The sequence below is a fragment of the Odocoileus virginianus genome, chromosome 16 (assembly GCF_023699985.2).
Source record: "Odocoileus virginianus isolate 20LAN1187 ecotype Illinois chromosome 16, Ovbor_1.2, whole genome shotgun sequence".
Lineage (NCBI taxonomy): Eukaryota > Metazoa > Chordata > Mammalia > Artiodactyla > Cervidae > Odocoileus > Odocoileus virginianus.
Window position 1 is genome coordinate 12,095,024 of NC_069689.1, and position 19,028 is coordinate 12,114,051.

General features: G+C 51.2%; 1 protein-coding gene across 1 annotated transcript in view; it reads right to left on the reverse strand.

Moving 5' to 3' along the window:
* The window catches only part of CYP46A1 (cytochrome P450 family 46 subfamily A member 1), a 28,577-nt gene extending 14,724 nt beyond the window's left edge, over nucleotides 1-13,853 (reverse strand). The window contains exons 1-5 of the mRNA XM_020899101.2: nucleotides 13,513-13,853; nucleotides 6,134-6,214; nucleotides 5,327-5,408; nucleotides 2,566-2,639; nucleotides 2,020-2,106 (exon numbers count right to left, since the gene is read on the reverse strand). Of these exons, the coding sequence (XP_020754760.1) occupies nucleotides 2,020-2,106; nucleotides 2,566-2,639; nucleotides 5,327-5,408; nucleotides 6,134-6,214; nucleotides 13,513-13,679 (491 nt within the window). The 5' untranslated portion in view covers nucleotides 13,680-13,853. The remainder of the gene's footprint in view (nucleotides 1-2,019; nucleotides 2,107-2,565; nucleotides 2,640-5,326; nucleotides 5,409-6,133; nucleotides 6,215-13,512) is intronic.
* Nucleotides 13,854-19,028: the final 5,175 nt, after the last annotated feature.

A 19,028-nucleotide genomic window follows, 5' to 3' on the forward strand; every position in this document is an offset into this window, starting at 1 on the left:
CTTTCATAAACACAGGAATCACCCGACTTTTCTTTCATACACTCTGTGAATTTTGCATTTCCAATAAAATGTAACTTAGACAACTACTTTATTGTGAAAATAAAAAATAAAAATAGTGGTGATGGTTGCACTACAACATGAATATACTTAATACCACTGAACTGTACATCTAAAAATGGACAAGATGGTACATGTGATGTTATGTGTATCTTACCACAATTTTAAACATTTTAAATAAAAATCTTTGTGAAAGCACTTAATAAAATGCAAAGTGCAGTTCAAAGGTGAGGTTCAGTGTGCTAGAGAGAGTCCACTAAGACAATGATGTCATGCGCACTGTAAGTGGTCATATGATTAGAATCCATGTCCTCCAATGACCTCAAAGCTTCCTGCGGGCAGGACTATGTCACCTTGCCTGGCCTTCATAACCCTGGTGCTCAGCACAGGCATCTGTGCTCCTCCTAGTCTATTCCTTTTATCATTCCTGGCAACTTTCCAGTAAAGCCAGCACCATTCCGTGCATTCATTCACTTTATGGATGTTCCTGGAGGGCTTGTGAAGGCCCGGGTGTCAGACTGGGTGCAGGGGTCCAGCGACAATGTCGTCTTCTGCCTTTAAGGACCTGACATCTAGCGAGGGAGGCAGGCTGAAAGAGAGGCATTGCCGCGGATGTGATAGGAGCCTGACGGAGACATGACCTCAGTCTTAGGAGGTCAGGAAACACTTCCCCAAAGCAGTGACATCTTAGCTGGGTATCACAGGAGGCACAGGAGTCCCCGGGGTGACAGAGAGGGCGGGGGGATGGCAGCAACAAAGGCAGAGATGCCAGGAGAACCCAGCAGTTCCAGAAAGCTGGAGGAGAGAGGGTCCAAAGGTGGGCGGGGGTCTCAGGAGCAGATTGAGGGGGGTGAGGTCTGACCTTCATCTTTCAGATCATAAGGAGCCACTGAAGGCTTCAGGGCAGGGGAGAGGTGCGGTTAGATCTGAGTCAGCAGGATCTCCCCAGGGTGGTGAGGTGGATGCCTCGGAGGAGGGAGATAGGAGGCAGGGAAGCCAAGGAGGAGGCTGTGATAAAACTCCAAGCGAAAAGGTTTATGTACTAAATAGTAACTTCATAGTGGAGAAGCTTGGAGGACACCCTCTCAAGCAAGGGATCAGTTAACATCTTCAGCAAAGGGACAAATCATTACAAGCTTCCCGATACGACACCCTGGGGAGGACACATCACTCCTGGGCCATTCCTGCCAAAAAAGGCACAACCTGAGGGTTATGGAGCAAGAAATAGCAGACAGAGTTGAAGGAAGTTCTACAAAATTGGCCAGTAATGTTAAGGTCAAGAAATTCAAAGAAAGACTAAGAACTGTTCTAGAACAAAGGAGGCTAAAGAGATATGGTAACTAAATATAACACATGATCCTAGATCCTAGACAAGGAAAAAATAGCTGTCTTTATACAAATGACAAAATTTGAATATGGATTGTGGATTGCTCAGTACTCTGTAACAGCCTATATGGGAAAAGAATCTAAAAAACAGTGGATACGTGTATATGTATAACCAATCTACTTTACTGTTCATCTGAAACTAACACAATGTCAATCAAATATATGCTAATAAAAAAAATTTTTAAATAGAAAGTAAAAGTAAAAAGAAAAATTACCCTCAAATGAAAACAACAATAAATGAAGAAGCCCCGACGAGGAGAGATGAGATCTGAACCAGGGAAGCGGCTGGTGGGCAGGGGCCCCCACACCTCCAGGCATTGAGGTCATGCAGCTCCTGATGCTCACAAACCACATGGGGGCCTCTCCACTCCCTCCTGCCCCCACCAAACCCAGGCCTGCCTGCCTTTCTGTCTCTCTGATCAGTAATGCCACGTCCTTCTTCTCTCTCTTCAGCCCCAAGTCAGGCCCCTTCAAATGAAGACGCACCTTGTCCAAGCCCACCCAGGCTGGGAGCCCAGCACCACCTCTGAGCAACCAGCCATGACACCGCTGGGACCCATCTGCGGCTACACTCACCTCCGGCTGAAGGCCAGGTCCATGACTCTCCGCTGTTTGTGCCAGCGCTCATAGTCACATTCGGATACCAAGCCTTGGCCAAACAGCCTGCAAGAGAGACAGACGCTTGATGGGAGAAACGGGGTGAAGAAATGAGAACTGACCGCCTGACAGGGTCAGCTCACCTTTCATTCATGGTAATGAGAATGTGCTGGAGCCAGACAGTGGTGACAATCACGCACATGGAGAATGTACCAAACCCAGTGTGGTTAAGAAGGTAGATTTTATTTGATGTGAATTTTACCATAACAAATTCATAAGAAACGGGGTGACCATGTGTCCCAACCTCATGACCCCCCATATTCCCACCCGCCACCTGGAGGGGAAAGGAGGACAGGGAAGGTGCTGATGTCAAGAGCGGTGGCCACCACGGATGGCCCCTGTTGTGTGTCTGGCAGCCGGGGTATTGGGACTGAATGCTACATCCAACATTCTGGACCCCGTGGGCCCTCCACTCGCAGCCAGAGGCTCTCATAGACTCCCCCCGGACGCCCCCTCAAATCCTACCTCTCACCAAACACAGTCTGGATCGCGTGGTACATCTTGGAGTCCTTGTTGTACTTGGTTGACATCAGGAACTTCTAAACACACCCCAAAAAAGCAACATGAGTTTGTGCCCCCGTGAGAGGCTGCAAGAGGACTCAGCAGTTTTCTGGGCTCTTGTGAAACACACCTCCAAAAAGTCACCCTGAGCTGAGTGGGAACCCCCGAACGTGTGATCCCACCTACTTCCTCTAGAAGTCCTGTCTTTCTGGGATGAGGAAAGCGGGGCACGGAGGGGTGAAGGGATTTTTTTTTTCCTGTGGTTACACAGCTGGGGAATGATGTCGGGGAGGGGGCTTCCTCACTCCAATGCCCAAGCTCAGAAGCCCACACCCAGGGGCTCAAACCACACCGCCCTGCACAGTGGCTAAAACAAGAAAAGGCATGGGCTGCTCTGAAACCAGAATAGGGAAGGGGGAAAGCCTGGTGGGAGAGCTTCTAGGACACAGGAGAGGCTCTCAGCAAAGATTCAGTGTTTGTGCCAACCCAAACATGGAAGTCAAGGAAGGCTTCCTGGAAGAAGGGTCCACTTCCTCACCAAGAGCAGGGTGGTAGCAACAGTCACGTGAGCAAACAGCTCTTGAGGCAGCACTGCCCAGGGTTTGATGGCTCAGGCTGTGGACTCTGCTGGCTTAAATTTGAATCTGGGCTCAAATATCTTTCCTCTACTGCTTGCTAACTCTATGACCCTAGGTGAGCTACTCACCTCCTCTGCCCCTGTTTCCTTATTTTACAAGATGGGAATCAGGAGAACGCCTGCCTGGCAGGGCTGCTGTGAGAGTGAATTAGTTCTACATGGAAAGTGTGGAGAATGGCACCTGGCACATAGCGGGTGTTCTGTAAGCGCCAGAACACAACAGCACCCTGCTGTTCATTTAATGCCCAATCATCCCTCAGATGTGGGGGGCATTTCTATGCTCTTCTTACATCTAGATGAAAAATTGGCCCAAGCTCACAGACATGGTAATTTTTGGTCACAGACACAGGATTTGAATTCAGGTAATTTGACAAAGTCCAGCACTCTTTAAAGGAATAAAACTAACATGATTGGAAAAAAAAAAAAAACAAAAACCTCTTGCTAGTCTGTTCAAGAAGATAAAACTGAAATTGCTATTCTCAGGAACAAAAGAGAACAACACCACAGAGCTAGTATACATGATAAAGATAATAAATAAATATGGCAGACAACTTTATACCAGTAATTTCAACAATTTAAAAGAACTAGGTAAATTCCTTGAAGGACACAAAATTCAAGAAAACATAAAAAATCTGAATGGCCATATATCAATCTTAAAAATTGATTGTATAATTTAAAGAAAACAGAAAACGCTTCCCTTAAACAAAATGACAGGCCTAGATGGCTTCACTGGTAAGTTCTAGCAAACATTCAAGGAAGAAATAACACTACTCCTATATAAACTCTTTCAAAAAACAGAAGAGAACAAACATTTCCCAGCTCATCTTATGAGGCCTATCAACCTGATTCCAAAGTCAGGGATCAAGAAAGAATAAATATAGAAACAAAAGTTCTTGACAAAAGATGTGTAAATTGTATCCATGTAACCAGGAACAAATCGTATCATGCCCAGGAATGCAAGGCTGGTTTGACTCTTGAATACTAGTCAATGTAATTCATCATACTAATATATATCTTTCAATTTCTTTTCTCATTGAACATCATGAAGGTCTTGTGTATGGTTTTTGGTAGCATGCTTTAAAAAGTCTTAAACTGTGTCTGAATTTGCAATGAGGTTTTTAGAAATAATAATAATAATAGTAAAATGACTTTTAACATTCTGTTAGAGACATGATGGTCATTCAACTTGTCTCATGATCTAGACACAGAGTTATATTTTATCCCTCTTAATCACCACAGCCACTCTCCAAAGCAGCGTACCACACCCACAAGTCAGCTTGGTACCCGCTGGGAGACTAACAGCCCCATCATTTACTGAGCACTTGCTGTGTGCCAAGCGTGGGCTGGACGGCTCACATACATCATTTCAGCTCCATTCTTACAACCGTCTGCAAGAGCGGCATCATCCCTGTTTGAGAGACAAGGAGACGATGGCCCAGAATGATTAAGTAAATTGTCCGAGGTTCCATAGCCAGTCGGCGGCAGAGCCCGGTCCTGCCAACTTCAAAGTAGACGATCTGATGGCCATTCTTAGCACCAACAAGGCAACGTGGTCCTGCACATCCTACAGGCCAACTAACGCTTCCTGTTTTTGTTTCCTCACTTCCAAGATGAGGATCAGAAAGAGTCCCTACCGATTAAGTGGGTTCATAATTGTAAAGTACACAGAAGTGCATGCTGAAGCAAATTTTGACCCTTTATTTATTCCTTTATTTGTCAAATAAATGGATCAACATTTCGTCCTCATCAGAGCCTTAAAAGAGAGGGGTTATAGCCCCACCTTGCAGAGGAAGGAACTGCTAAGAGAGGTGGACTAACTAAACCTATGTGTACCAGTTCCCAACCCAGAAGAGTCTAACAACTCACTGTCCACATAAAACAGCTCTGCTTTTCGTAGCCCCCCTCCCACCTCTACCAACAACAGGTGGGAGGTTAGAAAGGAAGATGCTGTTCCCTTTGGGATCCTTGGGGAAACCAGCCCAAATTCATGTGACTCTGGAACATTTCTCCCACAGTCCCTGGGGTAGTGTTTCATGCACCCAACCAGGGAAGGGGAGGGCTCTCCTTCGAAATCACGCTGCTTCCTACCTTGACCGACTCAGGGCTCGTGACGATGACCGAGGTTTTGTGGAAGACATTGACCCGCACGACGGGCCCATACTTCTTAGCCCTGGAAACCAAAGTGATGCAAAGGAGGCTGTCAACTCCCAGAGATGTGAACATCATCAGATCAGCCCAGACTCAGCTGGAGAAACAGGGCGTCCCATCCTAGGGGTGGGGGGCACCCAACAGGGGTCCGGAGCCTAAGTTCTGCCTTGGTGCCGACTCTGCTGAATTGCGTCGCCCTCTGGCCTCAGTTTCCACATTCATGAAAGCAGGGTCCCTACTCTCCTCCTTTGCCCCAAAAGGTTGTGCTGGGAATCAAGCAATATGAGGGCTTTGAGAAATGTAAAATCCCTCCCCAAACACTAATGACTATTACATAGTGGCACACCCACCCGATTTACAGATGAAGAAACTGAGGCTCAGAGAGCTTCTGATGACTGGTCTAAAGCCAAGCTGTTGGCTAAAGGCAGAACTTGCCTTCTTCTTTTGTCTTCTTCATTTTTTTGGCCATACCACATAGCATATGGGATATTAGTTCCCCAGCTAGGGATTGAACCCATGCCCCCTTCATTGGAAGTACAGAATCTTAACCACTGGACCACCAGTGACATCCCGAAGCTTGCCTTCTGAACCAGCCTCATATGCCTCTCTACCTAGAAGAGGAACTGTGGGGGGTGAGAATGGCCTGGGCTGGGGAGGGGAGTGTGTGCTGGACTGGGGGTGTGGGGGAGCTGGCCCATGAGGGGTGGGGGCTGGGGTAGGAGCAACAAATACCAAGTTAGGACCCACCAATCCAAAAACACATCTTGGAGCACGCGGCCACAAACCTCATCCTTTTTCCAAAAGTAGGGGAGGTGTCCTAGAAGGAAACTAGAAGAAATGGGAAACATTAAGGTCTCTGGAAGTCACCATCAAAGAGTGCTCCCTTCCCCATAGGACCTTGTGGAGGTGGTGTTATCAGACCCATTTCACAGATGCGAGGACTGAGGCACGGAGAGGTACAGCCCTGGCTCAGGGTCACCAGACAGCGAATCCCAGTCTGACCGGCTCCAGAAGTTTTCTTAGAAATATGGAGGAAAATAAAACCATCTCCCTGGTGCAGAAGTTGGGGGCTGGCATGAGGAATAATACTTTGGCCACCTGATGCAAAGAGCCAACTCATTGGATAAGACCCTGATGCTGGGAAAGACTGAAGGTAAAAGAAGAAGGCAGCAGGGAATGAGATGGTTGGATAGCATCACTGACTCAATGGACATGAATCTGAGCAAACTCTGGGAGATAGTGAAGGACAGAGAAGCCTGGCATGCTATCGTCCATGGGGTTGCAGAGTCAGACACGACTGAGCAACTGAATCACGGTGGGAAATAACCTGAGACATTCACTGAGCATTTATTAAATGCCGGGCACCATGCTGAGCCTGACTCCATCTGAACTCCTCACACCTTTTAGAAGCAGGTCTATTACTGACCCAGTTAATAGGCAGGGCAACTGAACGTGGGAAAAGGAAGTCACCTGGCCCCAGGTGTGTGGCTGGTACCCGGGTGCCCCACAGCCCTTCTCACCAGGGCATATTTTGGGCATACTAACTCAGCAGTGTGATAACCAGATTGTAAACAAGCCTGTTTGGTATCGCTTTAGGCATATTTCAAGGTACCGGTGACTTCCTGTTTCCTGTTTAACTTTATTCCCGTCAAGCTCACTTACTATAGCTTCCAGAATGGGTGACGATAAAACTGCAATTGGGGTTTTCTGAGTCATGGAACTCACATTCTCCTGGTGGGGGAGACAGAATGAATAAACAAATAAGTATGTAAACAGGAAGTCATCTGGGAGAAAAATCAGAGTTGGGGGAAATAAAGAGAGCTGGGGATGGAGGTAGAAGGGTTATTTTAAACAGGCGACATCACTTTAAGAAGGTGACATGTGAGCTGCAAGGAGTGAGGAACTCAGCCACACAGGTATCTGGGGGAAGAGCATGTCAGGCAAAGGGAATAGTAGGTGCAAAGGCCCTGAGGTAGGAGCATGCTTGGTGAGCTCAAGGAACAGCGAGGAGGTAGTGTGGCTGCACCAGAGTGCTTGAGGGAAAGTGGTACAGGATGGGATCGCCAAGGATGGGGTTCAGATCATGTGCGGCACTGTGGACTGTTATCCAAACTTTTGCTTTGACCTTGTTGAGGTGGAGGCCACGGGAGGGCTTTGAGCAGAACCAGAGACGGGATCCGGCTTGGGTTTTAAATGAACCGTCCTCACTGTTACAAGGCGGAGAGTAAACAGGGCAGGCAGAGGTGGACGCAGGGGCAGCGGTGAGGGGCAGTAAGTGGAGATGAGATGTCAGACGCTGAATGCATGAAGGTGTGTGGAGCCAAGGGGACCTGCTGATGGACTGGACGTGGGGCCTGAGAGAGGGGTCAGGGATGACCCTGGGGCTTTTGCCCTGCACCACTGGGAGGCTGGCTGGAGCTGCCATTCACCAAGGGGAGGAGGACTGGGGGGTGGGGCCTGCTGGCAGCAGCAAGCACTGCATGCCTGCCGCCTGCCCTTGTCTTTGCAGGCAGGGGCGTCCAAAGGCCAGCATCAGAGACCCTGCTCTGTGCTCTCTTGGCTCTGCCTGCGGGAGGGGCAGGCTGGAAACCCCAGCCCAACAGCCCCTAAACCAGCCCTCCATCAGTGACCCCCTCTGCCTCTCCCTCCAGGCGGGGACCACTGGGTTCTAGAGTTCCCCAGGGGGGTTGCATCTCAGTTGCCCCCAGAGGTAACTTGCTTTATATTAGGCTTCTGACCCGACCTTAGAAAAGTTATGACCAACCTAGACAGCATATTAAAAAGCAGAGACGTTACTTTGCCAACAAAGGTCTGTCTAGTCAAGGTTATGGTTTTTCCAGTGGTCATGTATGGAAGTGAGAGTTGGACTATAAAGAAAGCTGATCACCAAAGAATTGATTCTTTTGAGCTGTGGTGTTGGAGAAGACTCTTGAGAGTCCCTTGGACTGCAAGGAGATCCAACCAGTCCATCCTAAAGGAAATCAGTCCTGGCTGTTCATTGGAAGGACTGATGTTGAAGCTGAAACTCCAAAATTTTGGCCACCTCATGCGAAGAGTTGACTCATTGGAAAAGACCCTGATGCTGGGAAAGACTGAGGGCAGGAGGAGAAAGGGACGACAGAGGATGAGATGGTTGGATGGCATCACCAACTTGATGGACACGGGTTTGGGTGGACTCCAGGAGTTGGTGATGGACAGGGAGGCCTGGCATGCTGTGGTTCATGGGGTTGCAGAGTCAGACACGACTGAGTGACTGAACTGAACTGACTGACCTTCTCTGTCCAACCCCACCAGAATCACCTTCCCCAAACTGCTTACACTTCAGTTCTCATCTCAGGATGGGCATCTGGCAACCAGCCTGAGACAAGCGGATGAAACTGGGAGCCAGCCTTGGAGGTACTGGGTATGCACTGCCCATCTCACGTGGAAGGGATGCAGGCAGGCAGTCCCCTGAGACTGCAGTTGAGCGAAGAGGTCCTGGCTAGAGCTGTCAGTGTGAGTCCTCAGCAAAGAAGTGGGGCTTCCAGACAGGTAGACCACAAGCCGTAGGTGCAGAGAAGAGGCCCCGAGAGTGAGCTGCTGTTGGGGGGACAGGTAGGAGGGGGACAACGAGCCAGGGAGACTGGGCAGGAGTTGCCAAGTGGGGAGGCCAGCGACAGAGAGGGGAAACCTGTGAAGACAAGCTCCAAGAGGTAGGAAGGGACTGGCCCCGTCTCGGGCTACTGAGGGGCCAGGCAAGATGGGCCCCGAGCACTGACCGAGCTGCCTAGCTCCACGGAGGTCACTGAGGCCTTGACCAGAACCCACTGGGTGGAGAGGTGGGGGTCAGAGCCCATGGGGTGGGGGACTTGAGAAGGGGAGGGGTGGACAGGGGACCCTAAACAGGCAGGCTTTGGAGGGGGTGTTGCTGCGGGGGTGCAAAGCCAGGATCTGGGGAGGGGGCGGCAGCTAGAGGGAATGAGGGGGAAGAGGTTTGTTTTATAGCCTATTATACAAAAATAGGAACGATGCAGAAGAGAAGGAAGAGGGGTGAGAGACGAGAGGGGGACAATGCAGCGGTCGCTGAGCGGTGGAGGTGGAGGGCGCCCTTGGCCAGGAGCATCGAGGTCCCAGTGAAGGGGTTGCAGGGCAGGGGGCCGCTGTGATGGCAGAACCCTGGGAGGAAGTTCGGTCAGGCTGCTCATTTGCTCAAGGAACTAGGAGGCGAGAATAAAGGCTAAGTGTGTGTTGGTTGGAGGAGGGAGACGAAGGGCTGAGCGGAAGGGAGTTCGGCGGGCTGCCAAACCCACTCGAGGTGAGTGGCTTTGAACTTACACCATGCCACCTGCAGCAAGATGGACTGTGGACATCACACACGACTGGCTTCATTTCCAGAATAGTCCAGCATCCCTGGACACTCCCCAAAGTGGCATGTTGGGGAGAGTGTTTTCATCTTTGAGTCCCCCCAAACAGTGAGTGAGAACAGAGTCTAGACCCTCCTCACCTCCCCAGACCTGTCTGAGAGTCTCTATCCTAAGCAACAGGGTCCAGAGCCACCTGGGCCGGAAGATGAGCGACACCTCAAGAAGGTAAAAGGCATGGGGTGGCTCGGGGTGGCTCGGGGTGCCCACGGCCAGGCAAGGAAGGCGTCTAAGGCCCGTTCCTCCTTGCTCCTACAGGGGGCGCTGGGGAGGCGAAGACGGAGCGCTAAGACCGGGCGTTAACAAGCAGGTGAGGAGGAAGGAAAGAGCGGCCGGGAGACACCTGGACGGGGACTGGCAGACAGAAGCCCACCGGTGGGCACACACCTCTGTGTGCCTCTTGTAGCAGACGGCATATGGCAGAGCAGCCCAGAGAGGGAGGGAGGGGCGGGCAAAACATTCCCCCCCCCCCGCCCCCCACCTGGTGCCCAACAAAGCCTAGTTTCTGATAATCCCGCGTTTGGGCACCATGGGAATCTGAGGTTTCCAGTGGGCAGAGAAAGTGTGGGACAGTTACTGGAGCAGAAGCCATCTGGAGTGACCACTGTGAGGCCACCCAGAGGGGTGCACCGATCCCACGAAATGGTTTGGGGTGGGCCAAACACTGGAAGTGAGGGTGAGGGGCCAGGAATTTGCCTCGTGCCAGAGGGATGGGGGTGGGGTGAGTGCTCAGCTGGGCACCCCAAGTCCACTGGATGCACCCCCCCAACAGAGCCAGCCGTGGGTCTCCACCATTGCCGGGAACCCTCCAGCAACTGTCAGACCACCCCCACGCCTGACATCTTGGCAAGGAGGACAGGGCAGAGAGAACCAATGCTGCCCAGGAGTTTTGGAAAAAAAAAAAAAAATTATTACAAAATAAAAACTGAGAGAGAGACTTTTCATTGTCAAGTTTACATTCATCCCACACTCGGGGGCTGAGGGGTGGGAGGGTGCGGGGCTGATAAGGAAGTTCAGAGCAGTAACAATATAGAAGCTACAGTGTCTCTGTGGGATCTGAACATGAGGTCTGTGTTTTCAGATGTCACATGGATTGTTGCAGTAGGATGTTGTTTGTAATGAGCACACAGAAGTGGGGCAATCAGAGAGGGCATCGTGGAGGAGGGGGCATCCTGATGACTCCTGCAGAATAAAGAGGATGAGGAGTGGGGCTGGGAGAACACAGCAGCTGCCCCTTGCAGGGAAGAGGGTTCCCTGCCTGCAAGCTGGCAGAGCCCCAAAGCACAAGGGGCGAATGCCACTACTGGAAACTCAATACACACAGACTTCTTGTCAACTGTGATGTTGCCAGTCATGGCTTAGGGACCCAAACTTTCAATGCCAAAGCATCTGATTTGTACTAAAAAGAAGTTCCAGAACTTTCCTTTAGTGCAGCTTTGTATTTGACCAGCAACCAATTTTTAATCTAAAACCTTTTGCACATGCACTGTTCAGTTGACCTCATTAGAATAAAGACCCCAACCCACATTATATTCACCCTCCTCCCACTCCTCCACCCAGCCACCTGCATCCCTGTAGGTCACATGTCAATTCTGCAGTGTAAGATCTCAGGGAGAATCCAGGCATAAAGGGGAAAGAAACACGGACACATGCTACTACATGGATGACCCTGGAAAACATTCTGCTAAGCTAAAGAAGCCAGACACAAAGGTCACATATTGTATGAGTCCATTTATATGAAATGTCCAAAACAGGCAAATCTATGGAGACAGAAGGCAAATTAGTGGTTGTCAGGGAGTTTGGGGGGATGAGGAGTGACAGCTAACGGGTATGGGGTTTCTTTCTGTGATGATGAAAATGTTCTGGAGCTAGCAGTGGTGGTTGCATAACTCTGTCACTATACTAAGAAGCCCTGAATTGTACACTTTAAAGGGGTACATGTTACAGCATACCTAATTTTATTTTTTAAAATAGCAATTTCAAAAAATTGATGGGGGGAGAGTAGCAGAAAGGGGCTTGATTTAAGTTCTGTCTTCTCAAGACACAGAGACTGGCCCAGGCCTGCAGTGTTTGAAGCACTTAGGTATAAGAAGGTCAAGCCAGGAGGAGGCCTATCTGAATGAGTGCAAAATTCACAGTTCCAAGCTGTTGATGGCTGATTTGAAAACCTGAAAGGGTGACAGTGTACCTAACCAAACTGGCAAGAGACTTTTACCATCCATCTTGAATCAGAGTTTATCCAGGGTCTACTGTGCACGGACCAGGTGCTACTGAGGGAGGTGTTAGGGACACAGCAGTGAACAAGACAGACACAGGCCCATGGGAGAGACAGACACTTAACAAGAGGTTGCCACCATTTGGGTGACTTTATAAAATGATCATAATGTATTTGGCTGTGGGAATAGGTAGGGCCTCCCTGAACAGTTGGCATTTAAGCCAAGCCTAGAAGGCTGGGGAAGAATCGTCTAGAAGGAGGGGAAAACACAGCTGTGAAGTAAGGGAAAAGGCTGGGAGAGGGCACCTGGGGGGACAAAGAGGCGACAGGGAGAACAGCTGCCTCCCTGGGTCCACAGTCTCAGAGATCTTTCCTGAGCCCCCCAAACAGGGTCTCAGGCTTCTCATGGCAGGGCATCCGCTTTGCACTGGAGGTGGGTGCCTTCCAGAATGTTGGTGTCCTGAGGTTTTTCCAAAGGGTGTTCTAATACCACGGTTTATTCATTCAGTCAACAAATATTTATTGAGCATCGGCAAAGTGCCAGGCACTGGGGATACACATGTGAACACACAGGATCCCTGCCCTCCTGGGGCTCACATTCTAAAGGGGGAGATAGACAGTCAACAGGTGAATAGTCAACAGGTGAAAAGGAGGTAAGTTCGGGGTTGAGGGCCCCATTGAGGAGTTTGGAGCTAGGAGGTGGGCTTGGGGGAACAGGAGGACCCTGGAGGAGGGATGCAGCTGGGGTGGGTGGGTGCAGAAAGACTGGGGACAGCAGTGAGCAAGCAAGGGGAGACAGCAGTGGAGAGCAGGTTCTGAGAGCTCAGCGGGGGCCTTGCTGGCCACAGAATGGACTTGATTTAGATCTAGTTCTAAAGTGATGGGAAGCTTCTGGAGCAAAGAAACAACCCGTTTGATTTAAGCTTCTGAAAGGTAAGCTTCTGGTGAAGAGTGGGGAGGGAACGTGAATGGGGGTGAGAGCTGAGGATGGAATGGAAGTGCTAAGGAGAAGACAAAAAGGAGATACCAGGACAGAAATAGGGGAGACAAAAAAAAAGAGGGGGTAATGTGACCAAAGTACAGTGTATCCCAATCCAGGTTGAGTGACCTCATCCAAGTCCCAAAGTTAAGAGCGCCCACTTTAAGAGCCAGGCTGACCCGGGTTTAAATCTAGGCTTACCAACTGTGTGACCTTGGGCAGGTGACTTTGCCTCTGCGCGCCTCAGTCTCCTCGTCTGAACGATGGGGTAACAATAGCGCCCACCTAACAGGGTTGTCGCTACCATCACGTTGTCGGGGCCCAGCAGAGCGCGGTGGGCGCCGAGCAGCTGCTGCGGCTGTGAGTAATTTGTTACTAAGAATAGTTAGCGCCCCTCTCCTGGCCGCCGTTTCCAAGCGGCCGCGCGCAGTGGCAAGGTTGGACCCCCATCCCGGATGCCAGCTTGGACGCGGTTCCCCGACCCCCCATTCCAGCGCCCCATCCAGGCCCCCGCCCCCACCCCCCCGCTCACCTGGGCCGCGGCGGCCCGGGGATGTGCTCGTAGCGGCTGCGAGCGCGGTGCACGAAGGTGCAGCAGAGGCCGAAGACGACCAGGACGGCGCTGCCAAGCAGCATCAGCAGCCCGGGGCTCATGGCTCCCGGGCCGGCCTGGCCGGGGTCGGGGTCGGGGCCGGGCATGGAGGGGGCGGGAGGCCGCGAGTCGACTCAGCTGTCAGAGCCGCGCGCCGCCTCGGCCCCAGGCCCGGCGCGACCCAGCACCGCCCCCGCCCGCTCGGCTCCGCCCCCGCCAGCTCCGACCCCTCCCAGGGCGTTTGGTCCCCGCCAACCACGTCTCCGCCTCCGGTTCCAGCTCTCGGGGCCGGCCCCAGATTTGCCCCGCCCACCCTTAAGCTCCGCCCCAACAGCAACACTGCCCCGCCCAGTTCATAGGCCCCGCCCAGAGCACGTGGTCTTCACCAATCACAACTGGGCTTCTGGCCCAGACCCCCTCAGCACCGCCCTCTCCCCGCCTCCCAAGGATCCGCCCACACCCCCTCAAGCTCCACCCCAACAGCAGCTCCGCCCAGAACGCGTTGTCCCTGGCAACCTTAATTCCTCCTCTCCTGCTGCCCTGGCGGCGGCGCTAAATCCTGGGGCTTGTCCGCCCTCCTTGGCGAATAATGGCCTTCTTCCGCGCGCAGTCCCAGGCCCCTTCTTTTCTCCCTAAATCTTCCTGGAAACCCCATCCCAGCCTCCAAATTTCTGTGTTATGCCGACTGTTCCCAGACCTCTCTCTGGAAGCCCCAACCTCCAAAACGGGTGTCCCCTTCACGGGGCAGGTGAAGAGGACCCTGGGCACACAGGGAGGCCTGTGTCTGCGAGTGAAGAGCACACGGCTGGACCCGAGGCTGCCATCCAGCCCAAGGGGAAGCCCCAGTGGGGGACCGCGGGTGCAGTGTCCCAGGCGTTGATCCAGGTTCGAAGGAGCTAGAGTTGGAGTGGTTGAAAATCTTCGTGCGGAAAGTCTCGGTCAAGTGGGAGAACGGAAAGTGTGCCCAGGGTGGCCAAAGGGTATCTTTGAACTAATAACCAAGACCTCCTTCCCTTTTATAACCTGTTTCTTCTTACCGATCCAGGTATGACAAGAAGAGCCCAGCTCTTCCATCTGGGGCTTTTTAGCTCCCGATTTTTATACTTAGGAGCGACCCAGGATGAAAGGAATAGATGGAAAGGGCCAGGTGTGCCTCCCACCCCCCCAAGCCCTCGCCCCCACCCCCCCAACCCCTCGCCCCCGCCCCCGTTCTCTTCCAGATAAAGATCTTCCAGTTCGGGAGGAGGCGTCCAGAGAGTTTAGATGTTGCTTGGTTTCTGAGAAAAGGGCATTCCCCGGCCCCTCTCGTGTGCCAGAGTCCCAGAATCCTGAGAGATTTGGGAAAAATAGAGAAAGCCTGTATACCTCCTTCCCAGGTACAGCTGGGGACAGTTCCCCCCATGGGCATGATTCACGTGAATCGTGAACATGGGTGTGTTCACGGTGTGTGGGATGCAGGGTGCCAGAGACAGTCAAGGTTTAAGAGCTGGGTCAGGCATAGAGGAGAGCCCCCGCCCCCACCCCCACTGCAAGTTGGACATCTATCCCAGCTCAGAGACAGCACCAGCCTCTCCCTAGGGCTGGGAGATGCTGGCGTGTGGTGGTGAGAAGCAGCCACAGGCACGCACTGGCCGGTCCTGTGGGGCAGGGGAGAGGCAGGCAGGGAGCGCAGACAGGCCCTTCTGGGTTGCGAAACTTCCAGGGGTCAGGGCCATCTGAAGGTAGGACGCCAAAGGATTGTTCCTTGAGGGCAGTGTGTGTGCTCAGTTGTGTGTGACCCTTTTCATCTCCCTGGACTATAGTCCACCAGACTTCCCTGTCCATGGAATTTTCCAGACAAGAATATTGGAGCAGGTCGCCATTTCCTTCTCCAAGGAATCTTTGAAACCCAGGGATTGAACCCATGTCTCTTTCATCTCCTGCAGTGGCAGGCAGATTCTTTAGCACTAACGCCACCCGGGAAGCCAGGGTCAGATCTTAACCTGCTCGGGCCACAGTGCAGGGCGGCCATGAAACAGCCTCAGGGTACCTTTGTGAGTGCGAGCCTGTCCAACTAAGAAAGGAAGAGAAGTGGGTGCATTGGTCAACACCAGTGACCTCTGGCTCTGTCCCTTCACCATCTCCTCTGATCCTCCCAGCTCTCCTGGGAGCAGCAGAGAGTGTTGGGACCAAACACAGACTCCGGTGGGAGGCCCTTTGCCTGGGAGTCCCCAGCAGAGGGCACCGCCTGGAAGCACGCCGCCAACCACCTGGCCCTTCTCTGGGAAGGTCTGGACAAATGCTGTCCGCTGTGGTCGACACTGGCCATGTGGCTTCCATACCGGAAGTGGTTTCCCAGCAGGAATCACTGAGAGAGGTGCAGGCAGAAGAAACGGCTCTGAAGTGGCTGCTTCCACTTGAGTGGTCTAGCAGGGCACAGGTCCAGTGGCAGCCCAGGCAACAAGAATTGGCTCAAAGTTCACTTTCTCTCTGAGCTGGGACCCAGCTACACAGCCACCCTGGAGATTACCTGGTTAGGAATGGCTGACCGTGAGAGAAATGTACAACCTAAAAGCTGGGAGCTACATTTTATTTGGGGACATTCAGTTTAGTTCAGTTCAGTCGCTCAGTAGTGTCCGACTTTGTGAACACATGAATCGCAGCACGCCAGGCCTCCCTGTCCATCACAAACTCCTGGAGTTTGCTCAGACTCACACCCATCGAGTCGGTGATGCCATCCAGCCATCTCATCCTCTGTCGTCCCCTTCTCCTCCTGCCCCCAATCCCTCCCAGCATCAGGGTCTTTTCCAACAAGTCAACTCTTCGCACCAGGTGGCCAAATTATTGGAGTTTCAGTTTCAGAATCAGTTTTTCCAATAAGCACCCAGGACTGATCTCCTTTAGGATGGACTGGTTGGATGTCCATGCAGTCCAAGGGACTCTCAAGAGTCTTCTCCAGCACCACAGTTCAAAAGCATCAATTTTTCGGCGCTCAGCTTTCTCCACAGTCCAACTCTCACATCCATACATGACCACTGGAAAAACCATAGCCTTGACCAGATGGACCTTTGTTGGCAAAGTAATGTCTCTGCTTTTTAATATGCTATCTAGGTTGGTCATAACTTTCCTTCCAAGGAGTAAGCATCTTTTAATTTCATGGCTGCAGTCACCATCTGCAGTGATTTTGGAGCCCAAAAAAATAAAGTCTGATACTGTTTCCGCTGTATTTCCCATGAAGTGATGGGACCAGATGCCATGATCTTAGTTTTCTGAATGTTAAGCTTTAAGCCAACTTTTTCACTCTCCTCTTTCACTTTCATCAAGAGGCTTTTTAGTTCCTCTTCACTTTCTGCCATAAGGGTGGTATCATCTGCATATCTGAGATTATTGATATTTCTCCCAGCAATATTGATTCCAGCTTGTGCTTCTTCCAGCCCAGCGTTTCTCATGATGTACTCTGCATGTAAGTTAAATAAGCAGGGTGACAATATGCAGCCTTGACGTACTCCTTTTCCTATTTGGAACCAGTCTGTTGTTCCATGTCCAGTTCTAACTGTTGCTTCCTGACCTGCATACAGGTTTCTCAAGAGGCAGGTCAGATGGTCTGGTATTCCCATCTCCTTCAGAATTTTCCACAGTTTATTGTGATCCACACAGTCGAAGGCTTTGGCATAGTCAATAAAGCAGAAATAGATGTTTTTCTGGAACTCGCTTGCTTTTTCGATGATCCAGAGGATATTGGCAATTTGATCTCTGGTTCCTCTGCCTTCTAAAACCAGCTTGAACATCTGGAAGTTCTTGGTTCACGTATGCTGAAGCCTGGCTTGGAGAATTTTGAGCATTACCTTACTAGCGTGTGAGATGAGTGCAACTGGGGACATTACTGAGGACTAAAGCCTGAGATAACCTCTCAGATGGCCCTGAGGAACTGTTCCAAAGAAGGGATGAGAAAGATGTATTCCCTGGTGGCTCAGATGGTAAAGAATCTGCCTGCAATGTGGGAGACCCAGGTTTGATCCCTGGGTTGGGAAGATCCCCTGGAGGAGGGCATGGCGACCCACTCCAGTATTCTTGACTGGAGAATCCCCATGAACAGAGGAACCTGGTGGGCTACAGTCCATGGGGTCACAAAGAGTCAGACATAACTGAGTGACTAAGCACTACTACTATATATAAATATATAATGTCTCCTGCATTGGCAGGCAGGTTCTTTAACACTAGCACCACGTAGGGAACCCTGTAAATATAGAGGTGAACTTGATCCCTGGGTCAAGACGATCCTCTGCAGAAGGAAATGGCTACCCACTCAGTATTCTTGCCTGGGAAATCCCATGGACAGAGGAGCCTGGCGGCCTACAGTCCACAAGGTCACAGGAGTCGGACATGACTTGGCAAAAACCATCACTACCATCATATGTTAATATATACATGAGTTTTTGCTTAAAATAAAAAAACATGTAGTCAAACATTAAACGGTGACTGCTAATCATGAAAAACAGACATCTCAAGTTAATGATTTTAGTGCTGGACACACAAGAGGCTAGGCTCACTGAAATTAGTCCTCAGATAGGCATCTTGAGCAGCCTTGCCCATGGACTTGGGCAAACTCTAGGAGATAGTGAGGGACAGGGATCCTGGCAGGCTGCAGCCCATGGGATTGCAAAGAGTCAAACACAACTTAGCGACTGAATGGCAACAAACACATCTGAACTATCTAAGGCCAGTGTCCAGTTTTTCTCCAGCTTGAAAATCCCTCATGGCACACTGCAGGGGGTGGCTGCAGTGGCTGATGGCTTGATGGCGGGTAACATTCCTTGTTTACCTGGAATGGCAGGCAACATTTTTTTTCTTCCAAGTGTCAGGGGTACCACATGGAGTAAATGTGAGGATTAAATGATCCTGCATACCTGAGGCGAGTTCTCAGCAGGGCATGAGCGGACAAATGCTCCCACAGGAAGATGTGGGTTCTCCATGTGAGCTGAAGGGGCTCATCTTCCCCCCATGTTAAGGATTTGCCGCTGGATCATTCCCACGCTGGTCTTTCCATGTGGCATGCCCCTCCTTGCCCTGTCTTGTGCAGCTGACAAGTAGTAGGTGTGAACACCACCAACCTACTACTGAGCTTTCCATCGAGAAAGCAACATGGAACAGCCTGGGCATGTTTGTGAAGATTATCTCATTTTTTTCTTCCAACAATCCTGCTGATTACTTCTGCTTTCCAATGAGACTCAGGCTAAGTGACCTTCCTAAGGTCACACAGTCAAGGCTGGAACCCTGCTCTCTAGCATCTTGGGCGTCATCTCCAAGCCGAACATTTGCAAGGTGGAAACACAGGAATGCCTCGCAGAGCTGGAAATTGCCCTGTTATCTGGGTGGCCTTCAGCCGCTGACTCTAGCTGTCCGGCACCCGGGGGCAGTAGGCACGTCCTGTCATCAGAGGAGAAAGGTGGTCACCAGGGCCCTGCCCGGAGAGGGCT